General features: G+C 34.7%; 2 protein-coding genes and 1 pseudogene across 2 annotated transcripts; 1 reads left to right on the top strand and 2 right to left on the bottom strand.

Moving 5' to 3' along the window:
• Nucleotides 1–377: 377 nt before the first annotated feature.
• LOC104118607 (uncharacterized) lies at nt 378–4,558 on the bottom strand. The gene is made up of 2 exons (XM_018778396.3): nt 4,237–4,558; nt 378–737 (listed from the first exon to the last, which is right to left on the bottom strand). Exons 1-2 carry the CDS (start codon nt 4,363–4,365, stop codon nt 678–680), a joined length of 189 nt encoding a protein of 62 aa, XP_018633912.1. The 5' UTR covers nt 4,366–4,558; the 3' UTR covers nt 378–677.
• A 6,764-nt stretch (nt 4,559–11,322) lies between these two features.
• On the top strand, nt 11,323–12,282 carry LOC138909259 (uncharacterized). The gene has a single exon (XM_070200445.1). It carries the CDS (start codon nt 11,323–11,325, stop codon nt 12,280–12,282), a length of 960 nt encoding a protein of 319 aa, XP_070056546.1.
• Nucleotides 12,283–17,100: 4,818 nt separating this feature from the next.
• LOC138909260 (uncharacterized mitochondrial protein AtMg00810-like) lies at nt 17,101–18,430 on the bottom strand (annotated as a pseudogene).
• Nucleotides 18,431–19,295: the final 865 nt, after the last annotated feature.

The raw sequence follows: 19,295 nt of genomic DNA on the forward strand, positions 1-19,295 counted from the left end.
AAACCTTCCTTATTTGAAACAGGTGCAGAGAGTCTAATATGGTTTGATACTTAAAAGTTCAAAGCATGAATACAAAGAATTTACCTCTCCACGATACAAAATATCTACACTTTACTCTCCGTCATACTTTAAGCTCATTCATACCCCTTGCTGTTAACAAAGCGTCTCGTATTTGTCCTTGCTTTAACATAACTCCAACATGAAATGTATGGATAACAAACGTATGAATGATCCAAAAGCATAACAGAGATTATAATTAACATATTTCGTTTTGCGGAGGGGATATAATTCACCATTTCCCCAATGATAAAATAGCTGAAGGAACCATGTACTCGGAATTCCACATATAGAGTACGTTCACAGACGACTCAGGCACATTTAATGGACGAACTCGATATATAATAGGCAACACAGAGAAAAAGTTGACAAGTTGTTACACCCACTTCACTAAAATGATCACTTATACTTCATTCGACTATGTCTATATAAATCCAAGGGGTCGTTTGGTTTGAACTACTAAGAACTGATCTGTCGAAGAAAAACAATATTCAGTAAAGAGATGTCATTTGCAACATCGTTTAGTTTCAAGTGCTAAAATTCCAACCTACACAAAGGGGTGGGTGCTATGTTTTCAGAGATACTCCATTTAATCGAACTTAAATGAATAGAACAAAAGATTACTGTTTCTCCACCTCTTTCTGCTTGATTCCATCAATGCTTTCTAATGGAGGCAGAGTCTGCAATTCAACAATAGAACACAATGTTACAAACATAAGACAGCAGTCTAATCCAAGAGGAAGAGGAACAACTAGTAGGGAGCAGAGAGAGACATTATGAGCTTGTACGATAGGTGGTCAATTGATAAGGCAGCCCAGTGCTCTAAGCTCCCGTTATGCGCGAGGTCCAGGGAAGGGCCGAACCACAAGGGTCTGTTGTACGCAGCCTTACCCTGCATTTCTGCAAGAGGCTATTTTCACGGCTCGAACCCGTGGAAATGAACTTGCAGAAGAACACAACTAATATAATGAACTCCTAGAAGAATACAAGTAACTAATACCAAGATCTTTAATATAACAATCTCAATCCATCTTACACTAGAATGTTATGTGCCCATGAAAGCCTTCCACAAAGACCACAACCTTCAACATAATTAAAAGAATTTCAAATAACAAGATATACTTAGGACATTGTTTTTAGCCATCATCATCTCAACTAAACTCTTGCCTAATATAAGGGAGGTTTTGCCAATTAACCAGGAAGTACTCCCTAAGTCTTTGGTCATTGCTATAGGATGTGTTAGGAAAAATATTAAGTAGCTTCATTTATTGAAATCATTCATTTATGATCTACCCTCCACTTCCAACCAAGAGGTTGTGAGTTCGAGTCACTCCAAGAGCAAGGTGGGGAGTTCTTGGAGGGAGGGAGCCGGGGTTCTATCGGAAACAGCCTCTCTACCCTAGGGTAGGGGTAAGGTCTGCGTACACATTACCCTCCCCAGACCCCACTAGTGGTATTATACTGGGTTGTTGTTGTTATTCTTTTATGATCTAATAACTGAAAGAGGCCACCATATTCATTATGCTTCAGATTCATGATTAGCCATTCTACTAAAGTTTCAAAGAAGACATGTAGTAATATACATTTTCTGCTTTTGTCATAGCTAAAACTTACAATCCAAATAGTTAAAAGAGAAATTTAGAACAAAATAATGCAAAGTCAACAAAGAAGGGAATATGTACATTTGAGTCTCATGTTTATAGATTTCTGCATCGATATTCCCTGTAATAATCTTCCTCATATTTGCAGACCCCAACCCAACCCCAAAATCAGATCTTCTTCTTCCACTTAGAAGGATACTTCTAAAAACTAAAAATACAAAAATAGCAAGATAACGATTTCTACTTATCAAAAAATGGCGAGTAATGACTTCTAATCCCTGAATGAGTAAAAATACATATAGAAGGAAGAAATAACTTGTTATTACTATTTTCTTAAAACAGTTTTTTAATTTATGTAACTTTTTAAATAGGACAGCAACACAGTAAGATATTTTCACTTATTTTAGCTTTTTGGGCTCAACAATTTCACATCATATTATACCAAAAAATTCATCCTTTCACCACGAGTTGGGAGGAAATAAGGGATGAAAGGATGTTATGATAAAGTTTTCAATAAGTCTGTATATGAATAAATGTAAAAAGTTTAGTTTGTAAAAACTTAAGGTTCTGTCAAATCTTTACGTTCTTGCAGGAATTCCAGAAAACATTTTAGCTTGTTTCAATTCAGAACTTGCAGACCATTGTTTAATGTATTAAACAACCTTCTTATGTTTTGAAAGTCTAATCACTTTATGCATCTGTATAAAGAATTGAATTATATTATCAAACATGATTTCCATTAAGTACTTCTGGTGTTTGATGATTAATGTATTAAAAGAATATTCAGATAAGATGGAACAACAATCAACAAATAAAGCAGATTCGAGGAGAACCCAGCTAACCGGAATTTTCTAAGGTCAATGCATATTTACAACATAAAACAGCGTAAGATCAATGTAACTAGAATTATTTGACTAAATATCAAAACAAAAATAAGTGTTCTATTAAAGAAATTATTCAGATGCTAATACCCTATTTTTTCATGACGGTGATGTTTAGGCCAGCTTATACAGTAAGAATCTACGGAGTTGTTTTGATTTTTATGGGCAGTAAACTCAAGGAACTAAGTAAGCTCTTACAAAGAGTGAGATCAAATCCACTATTTTGTTCTAAATATCATATTGGTAATGAAACAAAGTTATTTCGTACAGTCATGCCAACTGCATTGTCACTAAGATATGCTCTCATTCTGGTTCTACAATTTGCAACACGGGATAGAATAAGTGATGTTTCGATTTGGAAAAAGTGTCACAAAAAAATCATCATACGACTTGTATTAGAGGATACTTTCCTTGTGGTTCATTACCAAGGTTCAATAATTGCATATAAGGTTGGATATCTTTATAAGCTTCAAATCTAAAACTAGGTCATTTTTTCCAATCTACCTAAGCTTTGGTTGGTAGACGTACCTGGTACCTGTGTAGGTGGGAGGTAGCAGGTACCCAGTGGAATAATTGAGGTGCGCGCCAGTTGATCCGGACAACACCATTATAAAAAAAAAGGTTCCATATCTTTATAATGCTGATTACAATGTCAATATCAATTTTTTTCATCCTTCAAGCCAATGCTAGCTGATATTCCAACATAGAGAAACTTTTGTTCTGGGACATCATATACCCAAAAAAATCTTCAACATTTTGTTGACTTACGAAAGAGGTTAGGGTGGCTGCATCTAGTGATGCAACATGCGTATTAGTACTTAACATTTCCCAACTGGCACCATTCATTAGATCAACACAAATTTAAAGGGGCATTATATCAGCCAGGTAAAAGACACAGGAGAAAGGCCACAGAGTTTCCTCACTTGCTAGATAACATAACCAATTAATACACCTAAATTTCAAGTAAAAGAGATATCTTTCATAATGCAGACTACAGTGTAACATCCTTCAATTACATTGTAATTACAGTCCACCAGAGAAGAACTTTATGTACTCAAAACATCATATACAATAAAGTTTTCAACTTTATAGCTACTTATAATTCAGAGATGGCATAAATTGTCTTAAACCGCCACTGTTTATTACATATCCACAATTTCAATGGGGCATTCTTTCAAACAGGTAAATGAAATAGGAGAAAGGCCACACTATGCGCCCTTGCTAAGTAAACATATCAAATAACACAACTAATCTCCTAATACTAATGTTATTTGAAGCATGACACAACAATTAAACAAACTAGCTACTGCATAAGCACCAAAATTTTCACTTACTATGTCTCAATTCCAAACTAGTTAAGTCAGCTATACACAGAGCTGGATGGTGCGTATATACTAAGGGTTTACCTGAACTCGCTATTTTCAACACGAATGTACATATGTAGTAAAAGATCAATAAAATTTCAACAAATATTAAATTTTGAACCCATAATTACAAGTAATTCATTGCTAAGCATCTTAAAGGTTGAATTAATCAAGTTTAAATTCTCGATCCGACTCTGGGCCTATATAAATACACACTATTCATTCCGCTCCATTTAGGCCCATGTAATTTCACTCCAATATAACTTTATTTTTTTTGTTTTGGACAAATTAGAGGTTTCTAAATGTAAAGAGAAAATGGGAAGGGGGAATTACCAGATCAGGTTTGAAAAAGTTGTGAACAACGGAGGCACCAGCAAGGAGGGAAACAACGACAACAGCAGTAGACCAAGCCATTGATGGAGTTCCTGTTGGCTGCTTTCCTCCTCCGAATCTTCGGTTCATTTTTTTTTTCTTTTTTTGCCTTTATTATCAAGTTTTCCAGTTAAATACGACGAAGATGAAGGTAGGAGAAAAACAAATATGGAGAGAGGCAAATACGGAGTGGAACAAAGAAGACGAAGAATTAAGCAAACGTTTCTACCAAGCCATGGACGGAGTTGAGAGTTCTCTCATCTTGGCAGAAATGACACTAAAGGGCTATTATTTAAAAATTTGCCCCTATTTAAGAATTAGCCAATTCAATTTCAATTAAAAATGTGCTGAAGTTCAAATTTTTAGTTTAGAACTTCAAAATAAAATAATTATTGGTTAATATCTCGAGCCCGTTTGGACATAATAAATTTTTTCTTTTTTTCAAATTTTTTTATTTTTTTTCAAAATCGGCGTTTGTTCATAAAATTTTTAATTTTCACTTGAACATGCATTTTGTAATTTTTCGAAATTTTGAAAAACTCCAAAAAACTATTTTTTAAAATTTTCACTCAGATTACTCGCAAAACTTCAAAAACAACCCCAAATTATATTCATGTCTAAACACAACTCTAATTTTCAAATACTATTTTCACTTAAAATTTTCTTTCACTTTTTTTTTTTGAAATTTTACTATTCTTATGTCCAAACGCCACTAAATATCATCCTATCTGTGCACTTACCCCTCCTCTTGTGTGTAGAAGTGAAGCCTTGAGCCCAACACAACTCTGTAAGCCCATTTAGCCCACTATATTAGTATCATTTGTACTCGGGCTTGTCCATTATTATGCTTCAGATACTTATTGCCGGTATATTTGATGGGAAAATAACACAATTGATATTTCTATGCCACTATTGATTTTCTGATTTCAGTAACAGAAGTTTTGGGGGGAAAATTCAAATAATGCTTAAATTTTAAAGCACTTAGCATTTATGATGATCGTCAGAATTTTGGTATAAAATCCTAACAAATCACAAGAATTTCTTAACATTATAGCTTAAGTTCTAGTTAGGGGTGTTCGCCAAAAACCGAAAAACCGAACCAAACCGAAAACCAAATCAAACCGAGAAAAAAAACCGACATCTTTTTGGTTTAATTTGGTTTGGTTTTTAATTTTAAAAAACCGACAATATTTGGTTTGGTTATGGTTTTATACAAAAAAAAAAGAAAAAAAACGATCATATAGATACCTATTTTAAAAATTATATATATATATATATATATATATATATATTATTTCTAAAATTTTCTTTACAGTATATGTAAAATTTTACACTGTTGGACCTAACCTTTGAAATATTTCTTTAACTGCAATGGGCCTAAGTCAATTTAGCATGTTCAGACAAAAGGTCTTTAATTCCTTAGGGTTTATTTGATTCTCTTTCACCCCTTCACAACAAAACATACGTAGCTTCCATGCCAAACAAAATTCTCTCCTCTTTCTCTCTAAAATTCTTGATAGCTACCGATGGCAACCACAATTATGAGAAATGAGCAGGTTTTTGTCTTTCTTTTTGGTCTTAACCCTAACTAGTTATCTTTTTTTAATGGATAATTTGAAAATAATTTACATAAAATTGTAAAGTATTTTTGTATCTCTTATGTAGTTCTTTTTGTTCTTGACCATTATTTGCATGTTTCGTCTCTATTAGCAGATGGATTCAGAAGCCGAGGTTCAGGAAATTCCTCAACTTGAAGGCAACAATACTCCAGTTATTGATTCAAGTGTTCCTACTCCTCCTAAAAAGCATAAAAGAGCAGCACCTTCTGAAAATGATTTTGGCCTTAGGAGGGAAACATCAGACATTTGGAAATACTTTTCCAATTTTTTTGATAAAGATAGTAAGCATAAGTCAAAATGTAGTTTCTATACTAAAACTTTTGCTTCCGATACTAAGAAAAATGGAACTACTACATTATGGAACCATTTGAATATTGTTTGTAAGAAATCCCCTTTTAGATTTATTGACAGAACACAGACGACACTTAGATCTTACCCAATTAAAGGAAGCGGACAAGAAGGTAGTGTTGGTACTTGTAAACTCGAAAGAGTTGTGTATAATGTCAATGAAGTAAGAAGGGCTATTGCTGAATTTGTGATCATTGATGAACAACCATTTAAAGTCGTCGATGGGGAAGGTTTTAAAAGATTAATGTCAATTGTTGTGCCTAATTTTGTGTTACCCACTCGTTTGACTATTGCTAGGTAATGTTTAAAAATTTATCATGAGGAAAAAGAAAAGCTTAAAAAACATATTCAAAATCAACATGTATGTCTCACTAGTGATACGTGGACATCGCTCCAAAACCTAACTTACATGGTTATAACTGCCTACTGGATTGATGATAATTGGAACTTGCAAAAAAAAATTCTGAACTTTTTTCAAGTTCCAGATCATAAGGGTGAAACAATTGCAAAGGGTATTGAGGTTTGTTTGTTAGATTGGGGAATTGAAAATCTATTCACTGTAACCCTAGATAATGCAACTGCTAATGATGCAGCAATTAGATACTTGAAAGGGAGGATTGAGGATTGGAAAGGAATCGTCTTGGGAAATGACTTTCTACATGTTAGATGTAATGCTCACATTTTGAATTTAATTGTAAAAGAAGGGTTAAGTGATCATATTGAGTCTATTTCTCGGGTCAGAAATTCTGTGAAGTATGTTAAGTCCTCTTCTGCAAGATTAGCTTCCTTTAAATCAATTGTTGAAAAGGTAAAGATTGATAGCTATGGCCTTTTGAGTTTAGATGTTGAAACCAGATGGAACTCAACTTATATGATGTTAAGTACAACTATAAAATTTGAGAAGGCCTTTTCAAGAATGTATATTGATGATCACAAGTACCAAAAGTATTATCTAGATATGATTGGAAAAGCAGCGTACCCAAGTGGGGAAGATTGGAAGAAGGTAAATATTTTTACAAAGTTTCTTGACATTTTCTACCAGATTACTTTGAAATTTTCAGGAACTTTATATGTTACTTCAAATTCTTTCTTCCATGAGCTTTTTTATCTTCTTAACTTTATTGTCAAAAATTCTCAAGGTGATGATCAAGTTCTGATTGATATGGTTGTTAAGATGAAACTCAAGTTTGATAAATATTGGGGTGACTTTGATAATATGAATATATTATTATTTGTCGCTGTTGTGTTGGATCCTCGGTATAAGATAAGGTATGTGAAGTTCATTTTTGCTAAATCTTATGGTTCTGTAGCGGGAGATTTGAGATCAAACAAAGTGACAGATACTCTATCTCGCTTGTATAATTGCTATAAAGATTCTTCTACTGAAAATTCTGATGAGATTTTGGGAGGTCAAGTTAGTACGATGAGTGAAGGTGATACTGGAGAGATATGGAAATCACAATGGGAAAAATATTTGCAAGAACAAGAAAATGAAGGAAGTAAGACTGATCTTGAGAGGTATTTGATAGATGATTTGGAGTTGGCCAAAGATTTTAATATTTTGTCTTGGTGAAAAGATGCAAGTAAAAGGTATCCAATTGTTTCTAGGATTGCAAGAGATGTTCTTGCAATTCCTGTTTCTACTGTTGCATCTGAATCGGCTTTTAGTACTAGTGGGAGGATTCTTGATTCATATCGAAGTTCTTTATCACCAAAGACGGTAGAAGCTCTAATTTGCACTCAACAATGGCTCATGTCAGCTCCCAAAGAATGCAACATTGAAGATATTTTAGAAGAAATCCAAAAACTTGAAATAGTTGAAAAAGGTAATTTTATACATTTAACTCATTATGAATATATTTATATTTGTGAATTACTTAATGCTTAATATTTTTATTTTTTTTATCTTTCAGAATATCCCGATAATGTTTGAGCATTGATTAGATCGGATGATGGAACTGGTTTCAACCATATTCTTGTTGCTTGGAATTTGGATGTATTTTTTGATGTGGATGATTTACTTTACCATATGAAAAACTATTTTACAATATCATATTATAATTTAATTATTGTAATATAAACTTTGTGACTTTGCAATCATCAGTTAACTTTCTAAAATTGGGGTGATAAAATAGCATTAATGTGTGTCTTTGGTGATTAGCTCCATCTTCAACTACAAGTTTGCATTTCTTTTTTCACGAGGGATTGTAGATGTGTATTTATTTGTGTAATGAAGTTTTAAGTGCACAGGTCTGAGTAGTGAGTGATATAGAAATTGGACATGCTTGTCTAATTTTTCTATGTGGCTAGAAAGGTCATATAACTTCTCTGTTTTAGCTGTACTCTTTGGCTAGAGTTCTAAAGGAGCCAAAAATTTATTATGTGTTTTTTGTGTAAAGTTGGGACATCTTGTTTCTTTATCCAGTCATTTTATTATTAAGTTTCTCATTACTAGTCATTCAACCGAAAACAAACCCCTTTCCAAAAGGAATCATAAAGGCCACAACTCATGTATTCTTAAAAAAAATCGAAAAAATCAAAAAACCAAAAAAAACCCGACAAAAACCGAAATCTATTAATTTGGTTTGGTTTGGTTCAACAATTTGAATAACCGACGTATTTGGTTTGGTTTTTTTTAAGGTAAAAATCGACCCAAACCGAACCATGAACACCCCTAGTTCTAGTGATGGCCAGAATTTTGTGGCAAAATCCTAACAATCACCATAATTATTGCGTGCTTTAGAATTTTACCCAAAATTGCTTCAAAATTCTGGTGATCGAAAAAAATACTGTCCAGCTTCCCGAAATATTTGTTAACGGGATTCAAATTACAAATAGTGGTTTAAATAAGATCCATCTAACATTATTTCTAGATATTTCATTGACAGAGTAGTTCAACGAGTCAGCATATAAAAAAGGGAGAGATCTTTGCAAATATGTTAAGGCGATTCATTATTTTTTCAGAAATAAAGAGTATTGTGTTTAGTACAAAGGAAAATAATTTCTCGAAAAATATTTTTCTATAAAATAACAAATTTTCATTCTTACTTTTCATTAATTGTTTGGGTGGTGAATGGAAAGTAATTTGTAGAAGATTTTTTCCGAGCACCTGATAAGTCTTAGAATCAGAAAATCATTTACAGTGAGTCTCTAGGCAGGGCGTATTTACCTTCGTTCGTCCCGTGATATTGCTTGATTTTTTATTAGAAATGTATATATAGTAATAAGCAAAATAAAAATATTGATTATAGATAAAAATGATGACACCGCTTATTACTATAATGATTTTTTTTTTGTTCACTTTTTCGAATATTAACACTGTTACGAAAAATCTTATGTACACTGCTACTCTAGGGAAATCACTTTTCATCGAAGGGAAATGACTTGCAGAAATATATAGTTAAACAAACTTAAGAACATTAAATTAACCGTTTTTTCAATGGACCTAATGCGTAGATTTCTCTATTTTAGTTCCGTTTGTCCGTCATAGCAAAGACACCAAAGTGTTCTTTAAATTTTCTCAAATTTTCTAGGAAATCTGATACCATAACATATTTTTGCACTAATATCACTTCTAACAGTATTAAACTTAAAAATTAATGTTTTCATATGTGGAAAGAATCCTTTGAAAAGAAGTTTCTTGGCAAAATTTTCTCTATCCTTGTGTCTTTTATTGACATGCCAAGCTGATTTGATGAATAGACAAGATAATACTAGGATCCAAATACCTTAGTCATCCTTTGCGATTGGAATTATGCTCAATGTTCAAGTTGTGGCCACAAGTCAAGTAATGTTTCGATTGATTTTAAAATATAACATACGATTTGTCCATGATTTTATGGGACCTGGATCATTTGTACCCTTTACAAGAGGTATTTATTGGTCAAATTTTTCAACCAGAAAGGGACATGTCGTCTATTGGTTTTCCATGTAATATGACAGTCAGTCTTAGCTTGATGTCCATAAGTCTCTTCTAAAAATGGGATTAGCCAGATCTCATCTTTTGAAATTTGAAAGTTTGGTGCCCTCTCAGGACTCGTTTGGTACGAGGGATAAGAGATAAAGGATAATTAATCCCGAGATCTTAAATTTGAGATGAGTTTATCCCATGTTTGGTTAGGATAAAATCGTTGTATGATTAATCCCGAGATTAGTTATCCTGCGATTGTAGTGTTATTTCCCCCCATAAGAGGATGAGATAATAATCCCAAAATAATTAATCGCGGGGTAATTAATTCTGGAATAACTTGTTTCCCAACCAAACGACTCCTTAGCGGTTAAGTCATACCCTACCCTGCCCTACTTTGCTCGTCTCGCCCTGTCCTGTCATGTCCCGTCCTGTCCCTGTCATGTCCCATTTACATCCCTAGCTACAGTCTTGCAATAGTTACCCATAAGGTATCTTGAATTGTAAGGTTAACTAAGAGCTACCGACTAGAATTCTTTTTAAAAAAAAAATTGTTTAGTTACATGTGGTGAAAGGGGAACAAGAATTGAGAATGGGATGAAGGACAATGTAAATTGTACTTATGTTTTGTCTCATAAAATTCTCATCGATACTATGATGATAGATTTCGCAATAATTGATTTAAACAACTTTGAGATATTGTCTGATAAAACTCTCATCTATGTATTTTTCCTTCTTTTTGTCGGTTTAAACATGTTGAGAGTAGTAGTAGTAGTATAAGTGATGTGGTTAGTGGTGTAACATAACTTATCCATAGTTTAACCAACTATAGTTAAAAGTTAGTTAGAGTGGTTATACTTGTATAAAGAGAACATGCTACTGTACAACTGTCAGATAACAGAAATGAAGATTCATTTTCTTCCCCAAATTTCTCTTCTCTGTTCTTAGCTGCGATTGTTCTCTCCTTCTAAATTCTATCTCGTTCCACAAATTTAATATGGTAGCAGAGCGATTCTAAGCGATTCTAGGGATTTCTTTGCAGAGTCGAAGCAAATTGAGAGAATCAACTTCAATTTTTCTTCAATTTCTTTCAAAATCGGGAACGACGATCTGTGATCGAAACCCTAATTTTGCTTCAATTGTGTAATTGTGAGTGGATTTATACAATTTTCCATGGCGATTAGTGATAATTCCGGGGATAGCACCACCACAGCAGTAGCACCGACTAGAACTGTGAATAGCGGGAACTTCATTCTCGACCATAATCACCCACTCTACTTACATCCATATGATGAACCATGTTTGTTATTAACTAGAATGGAGAATTATACGCTGTGGAGTCGAGCTATTAAAGTAGCTCTTCTAGAAAAGAATAAACTCTCTTTGGTAGACGGTACTACCTCGAAAAGTGATTTTGGACCAGGATTAGCTCATCAGTGGAATCGTTGTAATGCCATTGTTACTTCGTGGTTGATGAGCAATGTTAATTCACACCTCCTTACTGATGTTCTATTCTCAGGGAATGCTCAAACTGTTTGGGCACAACTTAAGAAACGATTTGACAAAGTAAATGCTTCGAGGCTTTATTACTTGCACAAAAAAATTTTCACTTTTACACAGGGGATATTGCCTGTTTCTGTCTATTTTACAAAACTAACTGACCTATTGGCTGAATATGATGCTATATTACCACCACCTCCTATTAAGGATTATGTTGAACAACTGGAATTTCAGAGGTTATTGCAGTTCTTAATGGGGTTGAACGATAGTTTTGAGCAAGTTAGAAGTCAAATTTTGATGATGCCTAATGTCCCTTCTATTAACCAAGCTTATGCTAGGATAGTTCAAGATGAAAGCAGAAGAATAATCTCAGGCAACCACTTCAACACACATACAGGACAGGTTGAGCCTACTGCTGTGTTTACCACACAGTCAAGGAACAAGCCAGGGAAGAATTTTAACATAGAATGTGAGTACTGTCACCAGAAGAGGCATACAAAGACAGGCTGCTACAAGTTGATAAAGTGTGAATTCTGTAACAAACCAGGTCATTCGAAGGATAATTGCTATCAAATAGTAGGCTATCCATATGATTTTAAGCCTAAGAGAAGAGCTAATGCAATGCAGATATAAAACAATGTCTCCTTCAGCCCAAGCGCTATAATCTACACGGACAACTCACGTGCTGCACGGACAACTCACGTGTTGCATGGACAACTCACGTATTGCACGGATAACTCACGTGCTATAATAAAGCCTATAAAGCCTGCTGAAGGCGGGCAACCCCGATCCACATAATAATCCTCAGAATCAGGCCCTCGGCCTCCCTCAGTCATCAATCTCTCCAGTCTCTCTCTCATGGGCTCACAATATCATAAAAATAGCCCAAAAATGATGATATGATGTATCAATAAATAATAACAGAGACTGGGATATGATATGTAATGACATGAATATGACTGAGTATAAATTTTTAATTTAAAATAAATAATTCACAGCAATATGACCTTTGTGGGTCCCAATAATACTGGCACAAAGCCTCAACAAGATTTTTAATATGATTCTCAATTCAATTTGTTTAGCACATAAAACTATATAGAAAATGCCAAGATTATTTGACTACAAAATTCTACGGAAATAATTATGTCACAATCTCTGTGGTGCACGCCCACACGCCGTCACCTAGCATGTGCGTTACCTCCCAACAATTCACGTAATACATATATTCAGGGTTCATACCCCCAGCTCCAAGATTAAAAGAGTTACTTACCTCGAACAAGTTGAATTCAATATCGAGCAAGCTAAACAATGCTCCAGAAACTCCATTCTGTGCGTATCAACTTCTGAATGGCTCGAATCTAGCCACAATAAATTTGATTCATTCCACACAATAATAGGAATTAATTCCATTTTAAAATTCTAATATTTTCCCACAAAATCTAAAATTACACTCCAAAAATCGCTTGTGGGGCTCACATCTTGGAATCTGACGAAACTCACAAAATCTGACAACCCATCCGACAAAATCCGCATCTGCGACCATCGCTTCTGCGGGAAACATCTCGCTTCTGCGAGAACAGCTTGGCCATCCATGATCGCTTCTGCGATGCCTAGAACTGCATATGCGGTCATGCTTCTGTGCTCAATGGTCCGCACCTGTGGATTTGCCTCTTGCTCAACTCCGCATCTGCGGAGCCTCGCTCGCACCTGCGGGCTCGTAGATGCGGTTAACTCCCTCCCACATACGCTTTGCCCAGGTCAGCCCAGCTCTGCTTCTGCATAAAACGAGCTGCATCTGCGGCACCGCACCTGCGGCCAATTCCTCGCAGGTGCGATCACACCAGAAGACAGAAATTTTCTAGATTTCTTCTATGTCCGAATATGATTTGTTAACCATCTGAAACTCACCCGAGCCGCTCGGGACCCCGTTCGAACATACCAAAAAGTTTCATAACATAACAAGGACCTACTCGAGGCCTCAAATCATATAAACAACATCAAAATGACGAATCGCACCTCAAATCAAAATCTATGAACTTATGAATTTTAAAATTCTGTATTTTGTACTGAAATACATCAAATCAATCCGGAATGACTTCAAATTTTGTACACAAGTCACATTTCACATTACGGGCCTATTTCAATTTCCAGAATCAGATTCTGACCCCGATATCAAAAAGTCAACCCCTCAGTCAAACTTCCCAAAAATTCAACTTTCGCCATTTCAAGCCTAATTCCGCTACGGACCTCCAAAAAATATTTCGGGCACGCTCCTAAGTCCAAAATCACCATACGGAGCTATTGGAATCATCAAAATTCAAATCTGAGGTCGTTTACACATAAATCGACGTCCTGTCAACTTTTTCAATTTAAGTTTTCCATTATAGGACTAAGTGATTCATTCTGAAATCACTCTGGACCCGAACCAACTAACCCGATAAGTCATAAATCAACTATAATGCATAAATTATGCAATAATTGGGGGAACAGGGTTGCAATACTCGAAACGACCGGCCGGATCGTTACACTTGGTATGTTGTATTATTGTTGTTGCGAAACAACATTGATATCTAGAGTTATTTGCAATTACTTTTACTCTGTCAGTGCATAAAACTTAAAATTTCTAATTTATTAATAAGAGTTTTTGGCCAATATTGTCCCTTATCTTTGAGGGTATGTCTATTTTGGTCCCTCAAATATAGCCTTGAGCATATTTAGTCCCTTAAATATGCTAAAATGGAGTACCTTTAGTCTCACTGACACAATGTGTGTAAAAACTCATGGTGTTACCCAACTTTGATTCATAAAGAAAATCTTTCGCTCTGAATCAAAACGTTTCCTCTCCTTTTATTGGATAACGCAAATTATCACTTTAATTTCTCAATTTTAGATAATGTCTTCTAAAATTTTGACCTTGAAAATATCCCCTTCTATGCTAGTTTTCAATTAGAAAATGACACTTTATAGCTGATATAAAAATAATAGCCTAAAACATATATAAAATCTGTATATTATATATATATATATAGCTTCTGCTATCAGATGTAAATAGTTTCTGGCACGGGCTAAAAGTAATAATACAACTTGGTTATTTGTTTGCTTCAATAATATTCCTAGAAGTGATCCTGGTAGCTCTATTTTTTCAAATTTTAACTTTTATTTTTGGAAAAATCAACCGAAATTTTTAAATGTATATATATACAAAAAAATATACAAATTCCATATATTTTTTCGACTATTATTTTTAGAACGACTATACAATATCATTTTCTCATAGAAAACTGGCACAGAATATGATATTTTCAAGGTCAAAATTTTAGAAGACATTATCTAAAAATGAGGAATTAAAGTGATAGTTTGTGTTATCCAATAAAAGGAGAGGAAACGTTTTACTTCAGAGCAGAAGATTTGCTTCATGAATCAGAGTTGGATAACAGGGTAACACCGTTAGTTTTTGAACATATTGTGTCAGTGAGACTAAGGGGTCATTTGGTAGGAGGTATAAGAATAGTGCTGAATAGAGTGTATTAGTAATGCTGGTATTAGTAATGCGAGCATTAGTTATGCTGAGATTATTTTTTATCCATTATTTGGTTGGGTGTATTAAGACATTGCAAATTTTAACAAAATTAGATGTTTACAAAAGTACCCTCCACAATTTTCAACTTTAGATATAACAATTAACTACATGGATTACATAATAAGAAATTATTTTCTTTTAAGTTAGTACAAAAATAATAATGCAAAAAAAAAATAATAGTATCAAAGTATCAAGCTATAACAAGTTTGGTTGCATTCATCTGTGATCCAAAGCGTACAGAGAGTCTGATTGCTAATAATATGGGAGAAAGTATTTGAGATGGGATTTTAGGGATTTGAGGGGGAAATTAGGTCTTTAATCATGTTAATGCAAGTATTAATAACCTTTGCATTACTAATGTCGTGGTTTTCTATGCATTGCTTATACATAGGATAATACCAAGTATGGTGTATTACTAATACAAGTATTAGTTATACACAGATTGAAAAAATATACCAAACAATGTATTAGTAATGCACAGAGCTAATGCTTGCATTATTTTTTTTAATACCTCCTACCAAACGACCCCAAAAGGTGCTCCACTTTAGCATACTTAAGAGACTAAATATGCTCAGGGTTATATTTGAGGGACCAAAATAGACCTACCCTCAAAGATAAAGGACAATATTGGTCAAAAACTCTATGAATAACTTGATGATATAAATATTTTTCAGACAGTCAGTGCACGAGGTTATCTCTACGAAACAAAATACCTTAATTAGCAGGACTTGAAAGCCATATATATAGGTTAAATAACCTTTTTATTATGGTTTGTGCAGCTTATGTCCTACTTCCTTGCTACCGAGCAGCTAAAACTTTTGGGACGACACAACAATTAAAGCAACATAAAAATAACGAACTGAATAAATAGCCACAGTTTCAAAAGTAATCGATATTTAGTCACTTTTCATGTAAAGATAAATTTGAACGAAAATACTGTTCAAAATCTAGAAAATATTCCTGCATACTATACTGGAGTTCCAGCATAATATACTGGAGTTCCAGCATAATATACTGGAGTTCCAATATAATATACTGGACTTCCAGCATAATATACTGGAGTTCCAGTATAATATACTTGTCCAGCATAATATATTGGACGTTCATACACAAGTGCTCCAATCTCCAGTATATTATGCTGGAAATTTCTGTGTGTTGGAGTTCCAGCATAATATGCTGGAAGTTCATACACAGGTGCACCAATCTCCAGTATATTATGCTGGAACTTTCCGTGTTGCAACAAAATAGTGGCTATTTTTCAATGACTTTGCAAATGCTGGCTATTTTTCAATTATCAGTCAGAAAACTGGCTAGCCCGTGCTATTTTCACAAGATTATATGAAGATGCCTCATGTTATATTCTTAATTTTGCCACATTTGGTCGTCATATAGTGTTGAATTGCAATTAATTTGTATTTAATTTTGTAGGCACTTGTTTAAGTACGTTGGTGAAATTTTGGAAGTCTTAAGGTGGTTTTGTATTTTTCTAGTATTACTTTTGTTTTGAGAGTTGTCCTTCAATTTGGGTATTTGTCACCAATTGTCGTGAAGGAAAATTACATATAATTAAACAAAGACTAAAGACTATTATCGTGCAAAATAAAAGGTACGTAGATTTGGACACAGTTAAAGGAAAATGCGAGGTGACTGTTTTGTTAAATTTGTGGAACGAGATAAAATTTAGAAAGAGAGACCAATCGCAACTAAGAACAGAGAAAAGAAATTTAGGTAAGAAAATGAATCTTCATTTATGTTATCTGACAGCTGTACAGTAGCATGTTCTCTTTATACAAGTATAACCACTCTAACTCATTTCTAACTATAGTTGGCTAAACTATGGTTAAGTTATGTTACACCACTAACCACATCACTTATACTACTACTACTACTACTCTCAACACCCCCCTCAAGCTAGAGGAGATAAAGATATTCTTCATCCCTAGCTTGGATAATAAGTAGCCATGTTGCATTCTGCTCAAGCCTTTAGTGAGGATATCAACTTGCTGATCAGTAGTGTTAACATAGATGGTGTGAATCAATCCCGACTGAATCTTTCCACGCACAAAATGACAATTGATGTCTATGCGCTTGGTCCGTTCGTGAAAGACTGGATTGGCAGCAATCTGAATTGCTGACTTGCTATCACTGTAAATAGAAACTGGAGTTTGTTGAACAATCCCTAACTCTTTAAACAGACCAATAAGCCAAACAATCTCAGTTACAGTCGAAGCAAGACTCTTGTACTCTGCCTCAGCAGAACTTCTGGAAACTATTGATTGTTTCTTGGATTTCCATGAAATGAGGGAATCACCAAACTTCACTAAATATCCTGCTATAAATATTCTGCTATTGGGACATGCTGCCCAATAAGCATCACAGAAGGATGCTAGAGATCCAGAACATTCAGGCTTCATCAACACCCCTAGACCAGGACAGTGTTTAACATACCTCACAACTCTGAGGGCAGCTTCCATGTGAGATGATTTGGGACTGTGCATGAACTGACTTAATGTTTGAACTGCAAATGAGATGCCAGGTCAGGTGATTGTCAAATACAGCAACCTACCAAGTAACATTTGATATGGCCTAGGATCCTCTAGTAGAGTATCATTAGTTGTAGAACCTGTGTGGGTATCAAACTCCAATGTGGTCAACTTGGCATTCAACTCCAAGGGTGAAGTAACAGGTTTTCAGCCTGATAGACCCAAATCAGCTATTAACTCCAAGTTATACTTCCTCTGATACATCAAGATAACCTCTTTACTTCTGGAAAATTCAATTCCTAGAAAATATTTTAGCTCTCCCAAATCTTTGATCTTGAAGCTATCTTGCAACTGTGATTTGGTCTCTTGTATTATCTGTAGATTATCTCCTAAAATAATGAGGTCATCTACATATACAAGGACCACTACCAAGTGCCGTGAAGTTCTTTTGGTGAACAAGGAGTAATCTAGGTGACTCTGTTGGAATCCTGAGGCAAGGAGTGTTGTAGTGAGTTTGATATTCCATTATCGAGATGTCTGCTTAATCCCATAGAGGGATTTATGTAATTTGCATACTAATGACTTGTTGTTAGATCCTATAAATCCAGGTGGAATGCACATGAACACTTCTTCAATTAAATCACCTTGTAAAAAAGCATTGTAAACATCTATTTGGTGGAGCAGCAGCTAAAGCAATTACACTTCTGACAGTTACCATCTTCACTACTGGTGAGAATGTTTCTTGGTAATTCAAACCTTCATTCTGATTGTAACCTTTGGCCACAAGTCGTGCCTTGAACCTTTCAACCTCTCCAGTTGCCTTGTACTTAATCTTATACACCCATTTGCATCTTATAGCTCTCTTCCCTGGGGGCAATGGTACTATCTCCTAAGTTTTGTTATCCTCCAATGCTTTTATTTATGCCTGCATAGCCTCAATCCATATTTTATCTTTTGCAACCTCATAGTAGCTATTGGGTTCTTGTTCGGATGAGATCTAAGATAAGTAGTTTTGATAATTGGGAGACAAGTGATCATAGCATGTGACAACAACTATTGGATATCTACAACTATTAGTTTGTACAACTTTGTCAGCTCTAACATAATCCTTAAGCCAAATGGGAGGTCTAGAGATTCTTCTTGATCTTGTAACATCATCAATAGGTAGTTCATGTAACTCATGAGTTGCAGCTGATGTAGGAGTTGGAAGGGACTCTGAATGCCCCTTGTCTGAGTTAAGTATTGGTGAATTCTCTAAAGAAGAGGCATTGGATGAATTTGAGAATGATTCAGCAGCATGAGCTGATGAAGAAGAAAGAGAAGCCTCATGATCTACATCATTATGATAATGGAATGATCTCATATCTAGATTATCTAGAAAAGACTTATCAGTCCCCACTTCCAGATTCTGAAAAGGGAATGCTTCTTCAAAAAAGGTTATAACTCTGCTGATAAAAAACATATTGTGCTCAAGATCAAGTAGCTTGTATCCTTTTTGAAGTGCTGCATATCCCAATAACACACACTTCACAGCTCGAGGTCCAAACTTATCAGTTTTGGGAAGTAGGGAAGCAAAACACAAG

Source organism: Nicotiana tomentosiformis, chromosome 4 (assembly GCF_000390325.3).
Source record: "Nicotiana tomentosiformis chromosome 4, ASM39032v3, whole genome shotgun sequence".
Lineage (NCBI taxonomy): Eukaryota > Viridiplantae > Streptophyta > Magnoliopsida > Solanales > Solanaceae > Nicotiana > Nicotiana tomentosiformis.